This window comes from Ixodes scapularis, unplaced genomic scaffold (assembly GCF_016920785.2).
Source record: "Ixodes scapularis isolate PalLabHiFi unplaced genomic scaffold, ASM1692078v2 PGA_scaffold9__187_contigs__length_104089568, whole genome shotgun sequence".
Lineage (NCBI taxonomy): Eukaryota > Metazoa > Arthropoda > Arachnida > Ixodida > Ixodidae > Ixodes > Ixodes scapularis.
In genome coordinates this window covers 36387244-36405946 of record NW_024609884.1, presented here as the reverse complement: position 1 = coordinate 36405946, position 18703 = coordinate 36387244, and the positions used below count along the sequence as shown (strand labels likewise).

The following is an 18703-nucleotide window of genomic DNA, read 5'->3' as shown; positions in this document are numbered from 1 at the left end:
GAGCTCTGCTCTGTTCATGCATTTTGCATTATTCTGTCTTTTTTTTTTTTTTACCAAGTATTACTTAATCTAAATATTTGCTTCTCAGCCCTTTCTCAAGTAAACCAACCGGAATGGCAATGCCACTACTAGGGTATACAAGTGCGAGCTCTTTGCTCAAGGAGGCACCGCAGCTGCATGAACTTTTAGACAGCAGGAGCAATGGCCAAAGTTAAAGCTATGATCCTGGGCTTCTAACTGTCAGGCAATACCTTTAAAATTAAAGTATTTTCTTATAATGCTGCATTAAAAATTGTAAAAAAAAAAAGCAATAACTGCCGCATATAGAGATCTTTTAGAGCACAGCTCTTAGGCGCCCGTTTCCGGGTTGAGCGGCATCGCCGTCGCCATCGGCGTAATCGCGCCTCGCATTATGGGGCGTTTCCCCGCTAAAGTTAGCGGGGAAATTTTCCTGCTAAATTTAGCGGGGAAATTTAGTTGGCAAAAATGTTCCCATTAAATTTACCGGGGAAACTTAACCCGCTAAGTTTAGCGGGCAAAAATGTTCCCACAGGAAAAAATGTTCCCGCTAAATTTAGCAGAGAAATTTTACGCTAAACTTAGCGGGAAAAGTTTTCTGCTAAATTTAGCGGGGAAATTTTTTCACTAAATTTAGCGGGGGAATTTTTCCGCTAACTTTAGCGGGAACTTTTTTCCACTAAATTTAGCGGGAGAACTTCCCGCTCAATTTAGCAGGCAAAAATTTTCCCGCTAAATTCAGTAGATAAATTTACCCACTGTAATTAGGTTGGAAATTTCCCCGCTAAATTTAGCGGGAACATTTTTGGCCACTAAATTTCCCCGCTAAATTTTGCAGGTTAAGTTTCCTTGCTAAATTTAGCGGGGGAAATTTTCTTTAAATTTCCCACTAAATTTAGCAGGCAATTTAGCAAAAATTTCTCGTTAAATGGGAGGGGAGCAAGAGAGGAGGGAAGGGTATGGAGGGGGAGGAGAGGCATATTCTCCCTTCCATACCCTCCCCTCCTCCTCCTCAAGAGCTGCGCTCTAATTCAGCATTAAAGTGAATTGTAAACATCTTTCATTTTTTTTCTATGTCTGTTGATCCAACACCAATGCTGTTTGTTTGTTTATTTTTCTGTCCCAAAATAGCAAAATTTGCCCCCCTTGCCTCCGCTGGCCCTCGTCCTTTCAGGGGTGGGCTATCTGGCTGAGTTTGAGACCCCTGATATATATACTATATAGTGGTTCATGCTTACAGTTTCATTAAAAAGAGCATTCATAAGCTCTTAGCAGAGTAGAATGGGTAGGACTTAAAATCCATCCCCTTTATTCATGGCAGCCTTTTGGAAATGGCTTGGTGACTGTTTTGGTGCCAAGACAGCGGAAAGGTGATAACAACTTGGTCATCTGGAATTGTTTCCACCTGAACGAGCCAGTCCAGGCTTTCCACGGACACTCGGATGCGATACTCGAGTTCGGCTGGAGGAAGCCGCGACTAGGTAAGGGACAGTCTTTGGCCTAGTCCTTTGAAACAAGCAGCCTAATAGGTGATTCACAAAAACGAAATGCAGTTTGTTGCAGTCCCTGGTGGCTCTAAGAATGGCTTAACTTTTGTTTAGTAGTTTAAAATTGGGCAGCTTTTCAGTTACCATCAACAGCTTTCTACAGCATGTCTCAGGTTATTTTAAACACATAAAGTATGTTTCACAGATATGCATCATAATTATAGACTGCATAACTTGGCATGAGTTTTTTCTTGGGTAGTGCATTGGCCAAAGTAAATTTTCATAATTTTTTTTTTCGTTACATGCTTGAATTGAAAGTTTTTTGTCGCATGAATCAGGATTGGTCTCACAAAAACGATAGGGTTGTCAGTGCCACATACAGGTGACACTAGGAATGTGAGGATTTGTTTCCTAAATCAGAGAAAACTACCACAGCCTGTACAAGCATAAATTGACTCATGAGGCCATCCATGGCTAATCTCATGAGGCACACTGTTATACATAAGTCATATTATAAGTCATATTATGAAATGGGACTTACTTGTAAATCATTCAGTATATTAAATATGACAAGGGCACCACCAAAAGTCACCTGTATGAAAAGTGTTCCCTCTCTCCATCGGACACTGATTTATGCGATTACATTGATTGTGCACTGTGCAACACTGTTACGAACGACACTGGCTCATTTTTACATTTTACTTTGAAAGGGTGTTGGCCGATATCAGATTGTACCTCTTAGGCTAGTGCCCCACTTGGGCACTTCATACCACACTAGTAATTTTGATGACAGCCTTTTTGTAATAGAAAAACAGAGGAAAAACCAGCGACTGCTTGTTTATGCTAACAGTGTCACGCTATATACATTGTCCTTAGGAGACGTTGACTTAACTCTGTGGGATAAGAGCTTTCTAAAGCTCAGAGTTTTAATATAGCCAACTGAAAATTTATCTGCGTACTAAAATGTTTGGGAATTTATGATTCAAGAATTGTTGATGATTAATATTGTTGATGTAAGTTCACTGTATAGGTATATCCTCATTGAATGTGAAGATATCCTATTGGTTAGCATCCCTGCTTCACTTCTAAATACAAATTCCTTCTTGTGTGTAAAGTGATGTTATACTACCGTATTTACACGATTGTAAGTCGACCCCCCTTCCCCACATTGCACATCAGCGAAAAAAAAACAAAAAAACTTTAGATGCGCATTTTATTGCGAACACGTAAGAACAGCAAAGTATCTGTTTCGAAAGCGAAGCCTCCAACACGCGATTGATGCCTTCTGGCATGCTTTGGCTGCGCATGCACGCGCGAGGTGCATGAGATGGCCAGGCGTTATCGAAACTAGGAAGTGCACGCTGACATTCTCGTTGCCATTCCCGCCGTTGCTCTTCGTAGGCGCGTTGCTAGACACGTGCGATGCGACCGCCACCCCCGGGAGATTGGAACGAACTAGGCATGCAAGCGCTTGGAACGACGACAAAGAGGGGGCGGTGCGAGTTTTTGTTGACGTACATGAAAAATATGGCTTCCAATCGATTCCAGCATTGTTTTAGAAGCAATACCATATAACGACTAACATCAAATGAAGTTTCTAGTGTGGATGCATCTGGATTGGAACACCGTCCACTCACGCTCACTCACGGGAAGCCCTCTCTGAGAAGTCCCCACTTGTAGCGCCTCCCTACTCTCCATTACACAGGCAGTGTTGGTTCCTGCTTTGACAACCTGAAAAATCCACAGAACTGTAGCCATAGACCGCGCAACGGGACAGCCACCCCGGGAGAGCGGAAGGAAATGGGCACGCAAGCTCTTGGAACGATGACAAAAAGAGGGTGCTGCGATTTCTGTTGACGTACATCAAAAATCCACGGAACCCTAGCCATAAACAGCTTCGCTCTAAAAATCCTTTTATACTTTCTATTTTCCAGATTCTCGAGACTATCAGTTGGTCACATGGTCTAAGGATCAGAGCTTGCACCTGTGGAATGTGGATGTACGGCTCCAAGGGGTAATACTTATTTTGTATTATAACTTCTTTTCAGAGTTAAACTCGGTGGAAAACAATTGGTATGGTAAAAGTACCTCTTCCAAGATAGTTTTGCTATAACTATTTTATTTTTATTTTTTCACAACACTAAATAAAAATTTAAAAAAAAACAAGGGTAAAAAACTTTTTTTTTTCCAAAAAGTCTTGAAACGAGATTGTGAAATAAACACAGTTTTAGTAGGTAAATATATTTTTCTTTATTATCATATACAATTTGTCACATATTTCTGAGTGGTTAAGGGGAGACACTGCCCAGAAAAAAATATTTCTGCAAAAAAAGTTGATTTTGAAAAATGACATATTCACATCCACCAACATCTAGAGAGTATTCCCAAAAAGTTTATTTAATTTTCACTGCGTAGTTAATTTTTTATAAATTATTTTCTGTCCACCAAAGCTATAGAAAAGGTAGGGTTTGGAGCACTTTGAACTCATTTTTCTCCGTTCCACTTTTTGGTATAAATTCCATTTTAGTCAATCTATCGTTTGATAATGGCAAAACAGGGAAAGCTCATTCTTCTCTTTTCCTGACTGAAATTTAATAAGGAGTGCGGCTATGGAACTTTTTTGTCACTTTACAGATGTCTTTTGTAAAAAATGTTGACATTTTGTCGAAGGCACAGAAGACCAAAAAGTTGACCAATTTTGCAGAAGAGAAAATTTATAGAAATAAATTACTTTTCAGAAAAAACGTTCCATAGCCGCACCCTGTAGGCATTTTGGTACATATCTAGCAAATAAAAACCTTGAATATCGCAATAGTTTTCTGGCGATAGATTAACTAAACAATGTAGGCGTGTTGCTGCTAGAAGCTACTTTTATTTCCTTTTCATTTAACCGACAGACTTGAAATTTCGTTACACACCCTCCAGCATGAGCACCAGCCTACCCTGTAAATTTCATTAAGTTTAAGACAAGGGTTCAAAAGTTGACCCCCCTAGGGGGTGTGTCCCCTTAAGAGTTCAGATGTGTTAAAAATGTCCTAAAAAGCTGATATTCACCTTTTATTTTCAAAAACATAATACCATATGAAGGCTTAAAACTTTTTTTTGTTAGTAAGAGAAACAAAGTATATTAAAAAATATATTTTTGTAAAAATGTATTACTGTGTGTTCTAAAATGAATGTAGAATATTGACAATAACAAAATACTCAGTTTAAAAAAAGAAAATTCATGAAGGTGGTTGGTCTAAGGGCATAATTCGCATCATGTTTCTAATTAAAACTGTACCCTTAATGTTGATAATTAAAAATATAATCACTTAAATGCAATTAATTACCCATTACCGTAATATCCCGAGTCATCGCCCATCCCCGAACCATCGCCCACCCCATTTTTTGGGCCAATATCGATTTCCGAAAAAACACCGAGTCATCGCCCACCCCTTCAAATACCCCAGCGCGGACTCTGCGATCCGCGAACACTCATCCTACCCGAATGACGCGGCCGCGGACCTTACAGTTGGAGGACGTCCGTGACAAAGTAAAACGAAGGAGGAAAGACACTTCTTTTTGTTTACGCATTTCCTCCGTGAGCGACCCCAAAGTGGTCGTGTATCCGTGCGAAAAGAAAACGATGGAGATAACAAAATAAGAGTTTGTTAATGTAACCGCGGAGTGTTAGGTCAAAGTCTGTCTCCGCCGAAGTAAGGTCACCGCGAACCCGCTCCCTCTTCCCGCCCGTCGCGACCGCTGTTGTGCAATATTTTAGGCAAAGCCAACGCGTAAATAAAGCTTTGCTGGAACACAGACGTTTGCAGAGCGTCCCAACCGTGCATTGATAGCCCGCCGTGCACGGACGCACGTATGTACGCACCAAACAAGAAAGTTGCGCAAGAGCTTGCAATTGACAAGGCGCCCGACTTGGCCCGACGCCAAAGTATTTGCCAACGCGACCGCCGGCTTTCCCGCTTTCCCAGCATTGCTCTTAGTCGCTTCTTTGGTCCGCTCGCTCGCTCGCTCGCTCGTTGCGCCTGGTCGGTTTTTCTATTTTCTTGTAGACTTTTCTTTCTTTTTTTTTTTTTACTAACTAGGAGAACATAGTGGTGACATTCTTTCACGGAACAAACGTTCGCACTATATGCAGATCGGCGGTGTTTCTAGCGCCTATGCAAACAACGGACTTCGCTATAGTAAAATATTCTTTCGTGAGCATTTTTTTCTATAAAACAATGAAACTAAATCGAGTTTTGAGTTTGATGTATCTCTTGTGCATCAGCGATAGATACGCAGAGAAAAATAGGCGGTTTTTTCCGCTTTTTTTTCAAGTGTTTGTGCTCACCCACCGAGACATGGCCCACCCTACGTTTTTAATGAATTTCAGGCGGTAGGGGGGTGGGCGATGACTCGGGATATTACGGTATACTGAATGCTAATAATTATTTTTTAATGGGCCCTTTGGCGCAGACCGCTACAGTGTCAACCTTTTTTCTGTGCGATGCATAGTTATGCAAAAGCGATTTAGACCTTGTTTCCAAAAACGCGCTGTACATATAATAGTCATAGTGCCAATATTACATTGACATTTGATTAATGCAGTCATCTTTTTCATTTTCCTTCTTGTTTCCTGGTACTGACGAGCAGCAGTGTGGCCAGGAGGTGTCAGAAGAAGACTCGGTGTCCTTGGGCGCCTCCATGCTCGCCGAGGTCCCAAGTACACCTGTGTCCTCGGAGTTGTCAAAGTCATTTGGTCCGCTCCCAGGGGACTCCCCTTTGCCACAGCATCCCCCCTTCGACCTGGAGAGAGAGTTCTCCCTCCTCAACATTAACATTCCAAAAGTCATTGTTCAAGAGGTAAGATACTGCACTGCTCTCTAGAGGGCATTGCAAGATTGGAAAGGACCTCTGCTCCAGTGGCATAGCCAGTAGGGAGGCTATGCCCCCCCCCCCCCCCACACACACACATGCACGCGCATGCACGCGCATGCACGCACTTAGGATTCTGAGCCGAGCATCCCCTCACTTCCAAGCGTCGTGGACTCCGAAGATACTGAGGAGCGTTCACTGAGAGGAGACGACGTTTATACGCAAGAATATTTACATTGTCATCTTTCAGTTTTGGCCTCTGAGAAGAGAAGACTCTCTATGAGTCGCTAATGTAGCCCCCTTGAAGTGGTGAGGAGGTCCCTGTCCAAGGTCCCGCGAGGGGAAAGGGCACTCTCGTCACCACGGAACGTCTCTGCAGTCTTGCCGGACGCAAACCTTCCACGTGGTCACACACCCGGACCAAGCATCCCTCTCGTCCCATTTCCTCGAAGAAAGCGGGAACAAAGCAGCTTTCCGGATCACACACCGAGACCCAAACATCTCCACTTGTGTACATCGTCCGTCAGCACTTGGTCCGAAGGCCGGGCGGCCCGCAAAACAAAACAAAACAAAACCGAAAAAAAAAAAAAAAAAATTCCTAGCTATGCCACTGTTGGTGAAACACTTGTTTGCAACTCAGCACCCCCAATTGAAGTTGTTTTTGGAGTTGCTTTGCTTGTAGGTTTGTTATGCTGCATCTGAGTATGGGACATGGTCATAATTGGATTATTAATGTTATCAATTGCAGTTTTAGACTGGTTATCTCCTTCAATTAATGAGCAGTGGAAAGCTTTTTTTATGTTTACAACACCCATCTTTTTTTTTTTCTCCTGAAGCAGCTTTCAATCTTATTGAACTCGTTTATTTTCAGTAGTTTTGCTTACCTTGTTGTTTTTGTCACAAATGCCATTACCTTAAAGCAGGGCTGGGCAGGACCGCCATACAAATGTATCGCGATAGTATCTTAGAGATACTTTCGAGTGTCTGTATCTCTGTATCAAGATACAATTGAAAAATGTATTTGTATCTCAGTAGTGAAATATATTTACAGTGTATTGCTTGTATCGCAATGCTTTGTCAGACTTACGTATCTCGTTACATTTCTTGTAACGAGATACGTTTGGTGCGAGTTGCTTCGGAATTTATAATTTGAACCTGCCCTATAACATGATTCAACTCAGTCACCAACATAAAAGAAAAACTGTGGTTTAAAGAAGGTTACTTGCAAGAATAACAAAAGCAGCTCTCACAAAGCCGTCCACTCTTTCCAGTTTAGCAGAGAAAACGCTGTAAAGGAGTTGAGTAAAGAAAAAGTATGCTCCTGTTGTCCAATCTCCCCACACTATGGGTGACTCAGAAGCATATACACCTTTCCAAGAAACACTCGACCCCAAGGGCAGCAAACCGTTTTCAAGCCCAGTCACTGGGTTTGAGGCTAGACTGTCACCGGCGTCCCTGCTAACCCTAACCGAGTGGACTGTGATTTCGATAGGCGCAGCCTGCGTAGGCGCAGTTTCAAACACTGTTGGCGGCTAAATTCTCACCTTTTCCCGCTGTATTTTGTGTTTCATGGTGCATGTATTTTCCCAAGGTCATTGAGAAAGCATTGTATCACATTTGAAGAAGAAAAAAAAAAAGCAATAAAAAACCTATAAACTATTTTTGTTGGGTATGCGCGTGACAGAACGAATGCGACTTGAAGGTATAGTTCTAGTTTTTTGTGTTTTCTTTACGATAAGTTTTGACGGCTCCGCGCAATTCGCCGCAGGACAAACGACAAAGTGCTTAGCTGTCAAAAATAAATTGCAACAGAAGAGAGCCGAAAGGCATGCATTTTTCACGCTCACAAATACAGTGTAGACCGCATATAACGTATGTCTCGGGAGTTGCGAAAATCCGCACTATAAGCGGTGCCGCACTATAACCAAAACATAAATTTTTCAGGCCAAAATAGATGCCATGAGACAACTTACCTTTGTAAAAGAATTTATTTTATGTTAGATGAAAAATAAAGCTTAGTTTGAGGAAAGTCTTCATTTCACTAGACTAGTACAGTTCTGTCCGTGGTTCTGTCTCAAGTGTGTCACACATTTTGAAAGAAATGAGCGGCTTTTGCCTGGCGCAGCCTTTTAACGGCGTCGCGGGTTGCGGACGAACGTTGCGAGCGTTCAGGATTGCTAACCCTAATCACTTTTCTCCGGAGATGAAAACGTGTGAAAATTCGCATCCTTCATACGGTACGCGCCAGTAATACCTTGAACTTTAGCACACGCATGAAATGCGCCAAATAAGAAATCCGGGCGATGTTCGAGGACACAAATGCTTAGAAATCACCACTGTAGTTGAAGTAAACAAACACAACGACATGGGCGTTTCTGCCGTCTTGAGAGCGCCGCCACGACATCGCCGCACGAGTAGGTGGATCTTCCCTTCTAGTACGTGCTGGGTTATCATAGCGACACACAACGAAAATTCACAGTCAAGGATAGCGCTTTTACGCAGAACGATGAGATGCACGCCGTCTACGACGACGATCACAACCGACGCACGCGTGCGAACACTTCTCCTCGACCTGCGATTGGTGTGTCGTTGCGGTTGTTTGTTTCTTTGTTTCCAACGCAGCGGAGGGACGCAGGCACGTGAACGACTCGTGCGTGCGTCCCTCCGTCGCTATGGCAACTGAAGCCTCTCTCTTCGCTTCTCCCCGCGTTTTCGAGCAACCTCCTTGCCCCGTGAGTGCAGCTTGTGGCTCGCGCCGTCAGCGCCGTTATCTGGTGTCGCACAGGGAAGCGAGCTCGCTGCTCCGGTCATCGGCGCGGTCGGCGGGCAGTGCCAAAAACCGCACTATAACCGGTATTTCCCTTCGCGCGCCTGCATTTTAAGCGGTATGTAATGACATGGAGTTCTATGGGACGTGAACCGGTGGTTTAAAAAAACCGCGTTATACCCGGTCCTGCACTATAAGCGGTTACGTTGTAAGTGGTCTATACTGTAACGTGTTTACCGATGAACAGGACACGGACATACAATTTAAAAAGTGTTAACATTCAAACAATATGTTGTATGTACCACATGATGCAGCATTATCCGAAAAGAATTTATTTGAGAAAGATCTCAAATAACACAGTCACAGTCGACAACAGTCATATCTTGACGATCGGACAGAATCCAAGATGACTTCGTTTTGGGACACGTTTTGGGGAGAGCTTCCTTTCTTCACAACAGCACCAAGCCTAAGCAACGAACGCGACTGACCCATTTCCCACCCCAACCGGGACAACTATTTTTGGAGATGACTGAGGATTCTACGCGGATTATCTTTGGGAGGGGGGAGAACAATGTTCGCAAAATCGCGTCGGGGGTCGTTCGACGTCCATCACCTCCTTCGTTTCCCATGAATGTCAAGCAGAAAAGCTTGAATGGCAGGCAATTACCAGCCTTATTTCTCACAATGAAAGGTAACACAGAAAGGGTACACAGCACGCATAAAAAAAATTAAGTGGAAACTTTCAAGAAGGGCGAAAAAACGTTGAATACAAAACCGCAAAAACATAGGTAGAGAACCGCTCTGAGCGGGTCTTCACAGTCCAAGAGAGTGGCAAAAAATTTCTAGCTGATAGAGGGCGCGAGAGTCGCACCAGCCGCATCAGCATCAGCAACATGGCAGCGGCCTAGGAGCGCTTTTTGGAAAGGTGCATAAGACGACAATTTGTGATGCACCTTCACGGCAAAACAGGATTAATTTGGGGCAGACGACTCTTGTCAACCATGGTGTGAAGTCTTTACTGTTCTGTAACGATGTGGTTCAACGGAGGTGAGATGTTTTTTGAGCGGTGTTAATGATAAATAAAGAGTTTGAGATAAGGGGTAGTGCATGAAATGGCATGAAAAGAGGAGCACAAGCATAAATTACCATTCGCCTTCGCCACAAACTACTTCCTCACCACGTAGCACCGTTCGGGAACAAATGTATTCCTATAAGTATCTATCTATATTCCGTAATACTTTTTTTGTCGTTTCTGCAGAAGTATCTCAGGGATATCCTGTTGCATAAAAGACAAATGTATCTCAGTATCTGTATTTGGGCTTTAAAACATGTATCTCAGTATTTGTATCCCCAAATACTTATTGTAGTATCTGTGCCCAGCCCTGCCTGAAAGCTACAGAAACAATGATGTAAGAGAGTTTTAAGCCTCTCTTTGCTGTGTTGCGTAGCACAGCTTTTGAAGCATTAATTAGAAAATTTTCAACTAGCCTAAATGGGGAAGAACATTGGGTAAATTGGGTGGAAATGTTTTATCTATGATTCATGACGTTATGCTATAGGCTGTATTCACTGGACAGAATGGTTGAGTTCATTATTCGTAGTGCATGCTAAAAGTTTACTCTCATTGACCGTCTGCCATGAGCAGCGATCTTCGTGGCGTGGCTTGTGGAAGCTCACAATCGGCACGTGCTCAGGTGCAACAGGCTCTACGGCAACCAGTGAATACCACCTATATAGGGGGTGATTCTTGCATTTTCGTGCAAATGGCAAGCTTTTGGTGAAGAATTCCGAAGTACAATTGAGAGAAGGTCTCCAATAGTAGTTAGTCCCACTGATCTCTACTATAGGGGGCTGGATGGCGCTTAGCCGCGCTCCGAGTCGGGTGCGAGTGAAGCCACCGGAAGTTCAATGCTTGACCCTGAAGTCGAGTGTCTGCTGGGTTTTGTAGTGCATTTAGTTAATGTTTTGGTTCACGCTTTCTTGGATTTTTGCATGGGTTTCAATAATTTCTTTTAATATTCAATCTTGAAAATGAGGCATTTGAACGTGGTGCATGTACACTTAACCCTTTAACCGCTCAACCCGAGCTGTACTCGTCATGGAAGGTTGTACCAATATCGCCGATGACGAGTCACACTCGTCAAGCCAAAATGATGGTTTGCTTTCACTGCCAAACACGAGACAGGTTCGTCCATCGGCTTTAATTTCAATTTTCAACACTGGAGGGCAGGAGAGGTTGTGCAAATATAGCGTGTTTTGGCCTTTGGTACGTATCTAGCCTTGCAACAGTGATCAGAGATGGCAGCGCGCTTGAGTGATGCCGGTGACGGCCCTCGGAAACGGGCTCTCTCTTGCGGCAGTTCGAACAGTAGCGACGATGATGACATCAAATTTGTCTCTGAAAGTGAGTCAGACATGACGATGACCTCAGTGACGAATTAGACGACGCGCTGGGTAGTGTTCGAGTGTGGCAATGCGTAAACGCTGAAAACCCGCCAGCCGCGCCTCCGAGGTTTCCTTTTTGTGCAGTGCCTGGGATTCTGCGGCAACCCACTGACGAAAAAGACATTCTCGGCTGGTTCAAGGTTTTTTGTTTTTTTTGATTGGGACTTTCCCAACTTCATTGTGACAGAGACAAATCGCTATGCGGTTCCGCATTTCCCAGCGCGGGGTTCTTGATGGAAACGGTGGACCGCAAAGAGATGATGGCGTTCCTTGCGCTAATAATTCAGCGAGGAATCATTACTTACGGAACTTTGTTAGCGCTACTACGGAGAAACGTCTAGGCACTTGATCTTTTGTTATAGTGCGTATTTTCAAATAAATACTGCGCATTTCAGCATATGCTATTCTCACTCTTACATGCACTGAGGGAAAGCTTCCATATAAATCAACATTTTCTTTTAAAATTTTTCTGTTAATACCTATCAGAAACCAATCAAGTAATGTAATTGCAAAATCAGAACCACATAAGAAAAAATATGCAAATAAAAAAATTTGGGAAAGTTTGTACATTTTTTTTCAAAGATTACTTGGTGGTTAAAGGGTTAATCAACTAGAATCTCGAACTTCTCGCACCTCAAATGGCTTCTAAGAAGACTTCTCGGGCCTGCGTGAGCTGTTATTGTGCAAGAAGCAGGCTCTCTTGGTATAACAAAAGCAACTCAAGCGCCTTGGACACTGTTTGGACCACCGCTCGTTTGAGTGAGGAAGCCTGTCAAGCGCTCACTTCCGGGACAAGATGCTTACTTCTGGTGGCTTCATACCTGTTAGTTCAATGCGCCATCCAGCCCCCTCTAGTGGAGATGAGTGGTTGGTCCTCTTTACGTTCTAAAGCATGTAATTAATTTTTTTTTTTTTTAATATGACTTTATTATCTGTATTTGCTTGTATTTTTTGAAAGAGGTATCTATTTCAAGCACTCTTTGTTTCATAATAAAACGGGATTCCGCACATGCTAACATTGCAACATGCTTTTGTGTACAGCTGGATCCTGGTAAACGAGTCTGCTGTGTCACAGTGACTGTGGGGATGCACATCCTTGGATTGAAGCTCACTTTTCCTCAGCTGTACCCGTACAACGCGAGCCCCACTTTTCAGTTCCTCAAGGGAACAACTGTGGACAGCAATGTCAAAGCTAAACTACTCAGGGTCAGTTTCTTATATCCTGCTTTACAGGCTGCTTTTGTGCACATGCTTGGTTGCTTGTGTGTTAATTTTTCTATCCATAGCTCATATTAAGTAGCAGTGCATAATGGAAAAATTTATTTCACCTGTGTGACGCTTTTTGCATTCAGTTTGCAGTAGCCAGTCTGGCACTCAAAAGATAATTATCTAAATTTTGAGTATAAACAAAAACAAAAATGCAAATATAATTTTTTTTTTTTTTTTTATCAAAGAAAAATGCCAAAATAGAAAACCAAAAATAGCAAGTGAGACAGCCAGGGAGAAGAAAAAACAAACAAAATTGTCCATAAGCTGTAATGCCACGCATAAAAAAAAACTAAAAAAAAAAACTTGTGTAGTATTTACGTTGTAAACACATTTTGATTTTGAAGTGAAACCAAAACTAACTTCCATTTTGAGGCATTGACCTCGAAATAGAAGTTAGTTTCAGCTTTGCAGAATGTAATATCACAACATAAATATTGCACTAACAAGAAAGTTTTTCGGGAAAACTTATTTTGTGACATTTAGGCATTTAAATCCTATCCAGGCATTAAAAATAAAACATATTTGGGAGTTCAGTGTCTTTTTAAAGTGCTCCCACCATACAAGTGCTCGTGATGGAACCTTCTGTGAGAAATTTCAACTTGCACACGAGTTTCATGTACCATTGAACATCATATAAAAAAACAAAGATCTTTTCTTTACTCCAGAGATTCCCTATTTGGAAGTACCTTGTATATAGTTCCTCAACAGATTACAATTCTGCTCCAACTTAGGTCTTGCGAATGACCTCCGAACAACATGTCAAGAGAAACCGCTCCTGCTTAGAGCCCTGCCTTCGACAGTTGGTTGCTACCCTAGAGAGTTGCATTGTAAGTGACTGCAAGGTCTCTTGTGCTTTTCTCCATTGGTCATGAAAGCCCGGTTTCTGGCTTTTGCTGGCCCATAAAACCATACAACTGATTTACATAGGAGTCAGCAGAGGTGGAAGACAATGACAGTGGCTACATTTCTGAGCGCTTGAAGCTGCCCTATGCTGTGTACGGCTCCTTTCAAGATTCCAGTGTGCCATTTCCGAGGACATCTGGAGCACGTTTCTGTGGGGCAGGTGAGGAGCCAGGATGGGGGAGTGGCCTACTTTGGTAGACTTACCTTATATCGTGCCATCATTTCTGCGTGTTTTTTTTAATTGGCACCGACTGATCTATGAAGACATAGCACTAGTAAGATGCTTGTAAAAAGTATTTTCCAAAGTTGCATTATATCTGGATTTAATGAGACCTGAACAACTCGGAATAGCCTGGGATGAGAGAAACACAACAATGTACTATTTTGTATTATATTCAGAGTGAAAGTTGAAGTTGTGTCTGTGTTGTGTTTTTTATAGAAGTAATTGTGCCGATTGGAAAATTCACCCTATTTTTTTTGTCCCGGTTATGCCCTATGTAAATACCGGGGAAGCTCCCTCCCCCACTTTCACTGAAAACTGTGTTAATCTAGACATGGACGCTTGTCCGGTCAAATCGGTAAAAGCCAAGATGGCAGCCAATAAAAAGCTTTGAAGAGGGGGGCACGGAATCGGAGAAAGCACATTTATTTTCGCATGGTACCTCATTCATCGCTGCAGCCGGTCTCGGGGCTATCGCAACGGGGTGAATATTTTCGGCTGATGTTGGCGCTTTGAAGGGGGTGGGTGCTTGACGTATAATTTGCAGAATTCCCTAGTTCGGGGAATGTTAATAGCGGGTGCTTGTACGAAGTGGGCACTTGCACGGTATTTTATGGTAGTTCTGAAGAAAATGGTGTTCAGGTGTTATGTAGTTCATAATTTAGATTTTTTTTGTCTCGGACCGTATGCCTGCAAAACTAATGTCTTACATCCACTGAAACATATCATGCATACTCCAGGTTATTTGTTTTGAGAGGTACAAAGAAGGTGAAAATTACAGCACTAGGGCCATAAGATACTCGAATATAAACAGCTGAAAATCTGCAAAGAGTTGCCCTTGCATCTGTTTCAGTTTATCGTGATCAGCAGTGCACAGTTATGCAAAACGTTAACTGCATCATTCCCGAAATGTTGTGTACTAGTATATTTCTGTTAGTTTTTTCCAATTGTTTGGTTGACAGGCCAGTAGGCATTACAAGTGGTACTCAATGCGCTGTTTACTACCCTCTCTCCTACAGATTTTTTTGAACAAGATAATAATCCTGAAATGAGAGCATGGGTTATTTTTGAACCGAAACTATTAAAAGAAATACTGAACCTACGGGAAAAAAAAATTTTTTTTCCTGCCTGGTTAAGACAGGCGAATCTCAAAGTAAATGTTTATTGAAAAAAATTTTTTTTTGCTTAATGGTTATACCACAATATGAATTTTTCGAATTGCGGGCGAAACTGAAACTGTATCCCTGTGGGATGATGATGGGGTGCAAACACTGTCATCATCATCCCACAAGGGTACAATTTCAGTTTCGCCCGCAATTCGAAAAATTTGTATTGTAGTATAAATATTGGGCAAAAAAGATTTTTCGCCAAACATTTATTTTTCTGCAAGATTCTTTTTCCTAACCCGGTAGGAAAAAGGATCTTTTTTTTTCTTCCTAGGTTCAGTGTTCCCTTAAAGGGAGGACACTACCTGGGAATGTCAACTTTTGAACCGCTCACTCAATCAGTGTGAAATTTGCAGGTGGTGTTTGTTGCCACATAGGAGGGAATGCAATTTCAACCCCGTGAACAAATTTTATGAGGTATTAGTGTGCCCCAGAACAAAGTAAAGCATAGCTTGGAATATAATCTGTTTAATGACTCTATTGTTGAGAAATAGTGTTGATAACCACATATTTTTCTGGTGGAATCCATACTGAAATACCTGTTTCTGTGAAAATAAATGATGCAAAATATAGATTTTTTAACTAAAAACAAATTAAGGAATTTTTTTCCCCCATCGTTTAACAAGTTTCGCAAATTACATTTTTTCATAATAAAAGAACATGAAAATGCAAAATCTAAGTTCATAGTAACCGGCTGCATGAAATTTCGGTATTGGCGAGGAGATAGAACTATAGGCGGCACAGTTTCATTATCATCATCACCACAAACAATCGCTGTGTGGCAAACAACTCTGACGCCAGCACTCGCCTAGCGTACGCCGCATTGTTTCCCTTGCTGCATATTTGTTTGTAGTGAAATGGTGCGACCTTGCTGCATACCGCAGTGCTCGAAGCATACTTTTCAACCGGGTATAGGGAGCGCGGAGGACTGCAGCACGTAACCGACGATGCAGACTCTCTCCGCATTCGGCTCTGGTGCTACTCTGCACTTGATGACATGATCACAGTTGAGCACGTCCTCTCCTTCAACAAGACACCGCTTGCTTTCGCCGATGTTGTCCATGATTGTCGCATGAGACAGGGTAACTGAAAAGTGAAGTGCGTGTTTTGTGAATTATTCAGAAAAACACGGACGCCGCGCCGGCCACGCACGATCTAGCGACGCGCATGCCCCGATATGCGCTTGTTTTGCTTACCAAGAGGACTTCGATGACATGGAACGCAAGAGGGGACTAGATTACTTTTATCTAGATGCGTTTAGGAGAATAGTGTTATGTATCTTTCACGAGCCTTGCGTCCTCGTCCTCCTTGGCATCGAATGTGTTAATGACTGTGATCGGAGGTTTTGTTTACCACACAGCATTCGTTCCCGAGGTGGCTACTAGGGAGCACCACTCCTTATCTCCTCCCCAATATAAGCTGAAAAAATTAAGTCTCTTGATAGTTTCATATAGTTTCATATCATATTTCATTTCAAAGTGGAATGGAGAAAAACGCGTTTGAAGTGCTTGAACCTTTACCTTTTCTTTAGCATCGGTGGACTGAAAATAATTTATAAAGACAATAACTATGCAGTGTTAACAAATGAAACTTTCTGGGAATATTCTCTAAATGTTGGTGGATATATGGCATTTTTCAAAATCAACATTTTTGCACTTTTTTTTTTATAGTGTTCTTTTTTTATTTATTTTGTAGGGCGATATGTGCACAGCACATTTTGTTCTGTATTAGAGCAGCTGCCAATCCTCCACATTACCTGTTCTCTTTGCAGACTATCTGGTGTGCTTCACACGGCCTTCACACTTCCAGAAAATGAATGCTCCAACCGAAGTGACCCCTCGTTCCCTAAGTGCTCTGGGCGCCTATTTGGCATCTCAGCACAAGGCGAGCAGACCGCCATCAACTTCCTCCCTTGTGAGCCTATATGCTCCTCACAGTCCTGGTACGGCAGCCACCCAAACTCAAGATGTGTCCATCTCGTCCTTCTACTATCAGGAACGTGTGAGTGCCCCTACTAAATATTTGGAGAGCCAACTGCATTCTTTTGGTCCTGCTGGAACTAAGGAGAAAGTGCAATTATTGTCTGCTTACTGCCATATTGACACCAGCTGAGTTGGTCCAAGTTAGTTTGCTGTAGAGGCTCTACTGTAGCAAGTGAAATGGAGCTTTCATGCTTCCATAAGACACTGAATTATGCGCGATTCTCAGTTGCACTATAGCAGTTCAAGAAATTACCGACTTCTTATGAATTGTTTTCACTTTCAATCTTGTAGAAAGGAAGAGGCCGTACACAACGAAGAACAGGCCGTCAAGCTTCATCACAGCAGCATCCTGTCCCAAGTGCAGCTGTGCTCCTTTACAACATGTCGGGCATTATGCCAATCAACCAGGTCTTGGCTCAAAATTACCTGTATGTTTGACTTTGCCCAATACTTACTATTGTATTCTTAATTTCAAACAAGCCATCCCTGTCATTCATTGATCATACCAAGCTCAGCAATGTCTTTGAAATTCTATGATGCATTAGAAAAGTCTTTAGTGCAAGTGCATACCTTGGAGAAATGCTTTGAGTTGTATGAGTGCACAGACACCCAAGGCACTCCTAAGCTTGGAGTGTGAACATTTCATAAAGCTGCAGGGCAGGCTCAATGTCACTTTCCTGAGTTTACTGATTGAGCATTCGACAATGCTGTAAAATACCCTGCACCATAATGGGTACAGGCAATCCATTATGGCAGCGGCGTAGACTACATTTTCCCGGGGGGGGGGGGGCAGGGGCAGGCTGAGGAGTTCCGGGGGGGGACGGGGGGGGGGGGGGGTGCTTTTCCACGCAATTTTTTTTACACCGGCAATTATCAGTAGTTTATTTTAGGGGGTACATTTACAGCGTATGTATATCGCCATGTGTCCGTCACTGTGTGCGTTATTTTGTTTACATGCCACTACTAGTAGCTCGTTACATGGCACGTAAACAGCGTCTCGGTAAAGATCAAGGCCCGGGGGGGGGGGGGGGGGGGGGGCGGCAGGGGCAGGCAGGGGCAGGGCAGGCACCTCCTGCCACCCTAATAGGGTGCTATCAAACCTTGTGATCATGATAACCACTCTGTTATTATGTATAGCTCATCTGTCACAATTATCACCTATCACATTAGGATGTCTGTCTGTTTTAGGTTGGATTGTGGGGATCCAGTTGGTTCATGCAACCACAATGCAAGCTGGGCCGCCAGCGTGGGCCGGAAGGACCTTGTGCAGGTTTGTAAATGAACCTTGTTCTGTCATGTTGCGAGTTCAGTCACAAATAACTTAGCCAGAAGTTGGAAACTAGAACATAAACTGTGCTCACTTAGTTGATAGCTCATTTCATTGTATGTTACAAGTTTGTGCTTTGGATCATTGATATGATAGTTAGCCCTAGCTGCAACCAAAATGTCTTAATTCTTTTATTAATTTTATCAAGTGTTTTTACTATTGAATGAGTGAGAAAGTTTGTGTTCACTTTTATGTGTTTTCTGTCTAAGGATGTTTTGTTTTTTTCCCCAAGAGGATTACTGTAAATATACTGTGACTTTTG

General features: G+C 42.6%; 1 protein-coding gene across 2 annotated transcripts in view; it reads left to right on the top strand.

Moving 5' to 3' along the window:
- LOC8026958 (GATOR complex protein WDR59) overlaps nt 1-18703 on the top strand; it is an 83600-nt gene that overhangs the window by 27228 nt on the left and 37669 nt on the right. For both annotated transcript variants that reach the window (XM_029984105.4, XM_042287314.1), the window contains exons 10-18: nt 1340-1499; nt 3440-3519; nt 6141-6350; nt 12616-12780; nt 13575-13670; nt 13771-13906; nt 16904-17133; nt 17406-17542; nt 18303-18384. In XM_029984105.4, the coding sequence (XP_029839965.3) occupies nt 1340-1499; nt 3440-3519; nt 6141-6350; nt 12616-12780; nt 13575-13670; nt 13771-13906; nt 16904-17133; nt 17406-17542; nt 18303-18384 (1296 nt within the window). The remainder of the gene's footprint in view (nt 1-1339; nt 1500-3439; nt 3520-6140; nt 6351-12615; nt 12781-13574; nt 13671-13770; nt 13907-16903; nt 17134-17405; nt 17543-18302; nt 18385-18703) is intronic.